General features: G+C 46.6%; 1 protein-coding gene across 1 annotated transcript in view; it reads right to left on the reverse strand.

Annotated features, from left to right (window-relative positions):
* EMWEY_00049920 (hypothetical protein, conserved) overlaps positions 1 to 1,031 on the reverse strand; it is a gene marked incomplete at both ends in the record, with an annotated part of 7,209 nt that extends 6,178 nt beyond the window's left edge. Inside the window, 3 exons of the mRNA XM_013477374.1 lie at positions 269 to 393; positions 650 to 743; positions 958 to 1,031. Of these exons, the coding sequence (XP_013332828.1) occupies positions 269 to 393; positions 650 to 743; positions 958 to 1,031 (293 nt within the window). The remainder of the gene's footprint in view (positions 1 to 268; positions 394 to 649; positions 744 to 957) is intronic.
* Positions 1,032 to 2,739: the final 1,708 nt, after the last annotated feature.

The following is a 2,739-nucleotide window of genomic DNA, read 5'->3' on the forward strand; positions in this document are numbered from 1 at the left end:
TAAAAAAAAAAAAAAAAAAAAAAAAAAAAAAAAAAAAAAAAAATGAAACACTAATTAGGGTTTAGGGTTTAGGGTTTAGGGTTTAGAGGTTGGAGGTTGAGGAGGGTTATAAGGAGGATTAGGGTTTAGGAAATAAATATAAATAATTTGTTGGGATTGTTGTTGGGGAATCTAACAAAACCCTAAACCCTAGAAACCCCTAGAAAATCTTAGAAAATCCTAGAAAACCCTAAACCCTAAACCCTAAACCCTAAACCCTAAACCCTACTTGGATTGATGTAATTTAATAGCAGCAGCAATTTTATAAACAAGAGAAGTTAATGCTTCTTGAGGAAGTTGATGGGTATCAAAGTTACATTTTGTACGAAGGGTTTGTGCAGCAAATGAAATTACCTGTATATACACCCCAAAACCCTAAACCCTAAACCCTCATAAACCCTAATAAACCCTTATAAACCCTTATAAACCCTTATAAACACTAATAAACAATTTTAAACACTAATAAATAATTATAAACAATTATAAACAATTATAAACACTAATAAACACTAATAATTACTAGGAAACAGCAAAACACTAATCAGAGATGTTCATAGGGTATGTGCATACTACATCGTCTTATTAAAAGGGTTTAGGGTTTAGGGTTTACCAAGTCACTCAAGGGAGGTTGACGGGGTTCAAGGAGTTGGAGGGCAGACTCCCAAGCCCCAGCAGATTGCTGCCATGTACGCAGCCATTCATCCCTAAGACACAAACCCTAAACCCTAAACCCTAAACCCTAAACCCTAGAACCGTCGAGGAGTTATTCCCCCCATGACCCACAGTCGTAAACCCTAAACCCTAAACCCTAAACCCTTAAATCCTAGACCACCAATCTAAGAATCTTATATTCAATCCTATACCACTAAACCCTAAACCCTAAACCCCAAACCCTAAACCCTAAACCCTAAACCCTACGCTTGTCTATGGGCTGTGGGGTCTGTAGAGGAGAAGAAAGAATTAAGTGCTGATAACAGCGCCGCCTCCCCCATCTTGCTGCTGCTGTTGCTCCTGTTGCTGCTGCTGTTGCTGCTGCTCCTGTTACTTCTGCTGCTGCTGTTACTGCTGAAGGGTCAACACTGCTGCTGCTGTCTTGACTCTGTTGCTGCTGCTGCTGCTGTAACTACTGTTGCTGCTGCTGCTGCTGCTCCTACAGCACATTCCGCTGCTTATAGTGGAGAAAAGAAGCACACGATGCATGCGCCTGCAACAACAGCAGCAGCAACAGCAGCAACAGCAGCAGCAACAGCAGCAACAGCAGCAGCAACACGTAAGCTTAACGCCTCTCTTCCTGCCAATTTGCTGCTCGTCTCTCTCCCCTTTGCTGCTGCTGTAGTTCACCTGTCTTTTGCTGCAGAGATGGTGCTTCCTTGCTGCTGCTGCTGCTGCTGCTGCTGCTGCTGCTGCTGGCGTTCTGCTTCAGCAGACGCTGCTGCTGCACCTGCCGGTTACGCTGCAGTATACACTACCCCAGCATAAGCTGCATTTGCTGCTGCTGCTGCAGCAGCAGCAGCAGCAGGATATAGTGGGCAGATAAAGGACACAGGACGCAGCAGCAGCAATGCGTCGCTGCTGGATGGAGCTAAGACTGCTGCTGCTGCTACTGCTGCTGCTGCTGCTGCTGCTGCTGTCGTCGCTACGGCAGCTAAATTGCTGTTGCTGCTTAAGAAAAGCTTATAAAATGCCTCTTAGCAATTCAGGTGTACAGGCAGCTGCAGCAGACACTGCAGCATCCAGACCCTCGTGCATGCATCGCGGGAAGCCGCTGCTGCTGCTGCTGCTGCTACTGCTACTGCTGCTGCTGCTGCTGCTGGCATCATCGTCTGCCTAGCGGTGTACCAGCGGTCACTGCAGCAGCAGCAGCAGCGCCTCTGTACATTTAATTGTATTTTATTTGTTGTTAATTATTATTTATATTTTATTCCTTTATTTACTTCCTTTCCTCATCCTTCTTGCCTACTACAGCAGCAACAACACCAGCAGCAGCAACACACATAAGAGCAGCAGCAGCAGAGCAGCAGCAGCAGCAGCAGCATCGGTAGGTACAAGGCATATTCCTTTGCGCTTCTTTTATTTCTCCTTTCTTCTTCTTCTTTTTCTTAATTTATTTTTCTTCCTTTTGTTAATAATCTATCTAAAAGCTGCTTCTTCCCTGCAGCAGCAGCAGCAGCAACAGCAGCAGCAGCAGCAGCAACAGCAGCAGCAGCAGCAACAGCAGCAGGACTCGACGGTAAGATGGGTTTTGCTCTCGTCACTACGCCTGTCTATTGGCCAGTCGCTCCTGCTGTACCATTGGTAGTTATGCAGCCTCCAGTGGTCTGTGTGCTGCAGCAGCAGCAGCAGCAGCAGCAACAGCAGCAGCAACAGCAGCAGCAGCAGCAACCAGTAAGAATTGTTGTTAAGGCACCACAGAGTTATACAGTTACTCTTGTTGACCCTTCCCCTGTCTATATTACTTATCCGCAACCTCCTGTAACTATTCTTATCTAAGCAGCAGCAGCAGCAGCAACAGCAGCAGCAGCAGCAGGAGCAGCAGCAACTGCAGCAGCAGCAGCAGCAATTGCAGCAGCCCACTAGCCGCTGCTGCTGATCCAGTTGCAAAAGGTGTTGCTGTTGCTGCTGCTCCTTTTAATGCAGCAGCTGCTGCAAAATACGCAACAGCAGCAGTGCAGCAGCAGCAACAACAGCAGCAGTGCAGCA

This window comes from Eimeria maxima, genomic scaffold (genome assembly GCF_000499605.1).
Source record: "Eimeria maxima Weybridge genomic scaffold, Emw_scaff1207, whole genome shotgun sequence".
Taxonomy (NCBI): domain Eukaryota; phylum Apicomplexa; class Conoidasida; order Eucoccidiorida; family Eimeriidae; genus Eimeria; species Eimeria maxima.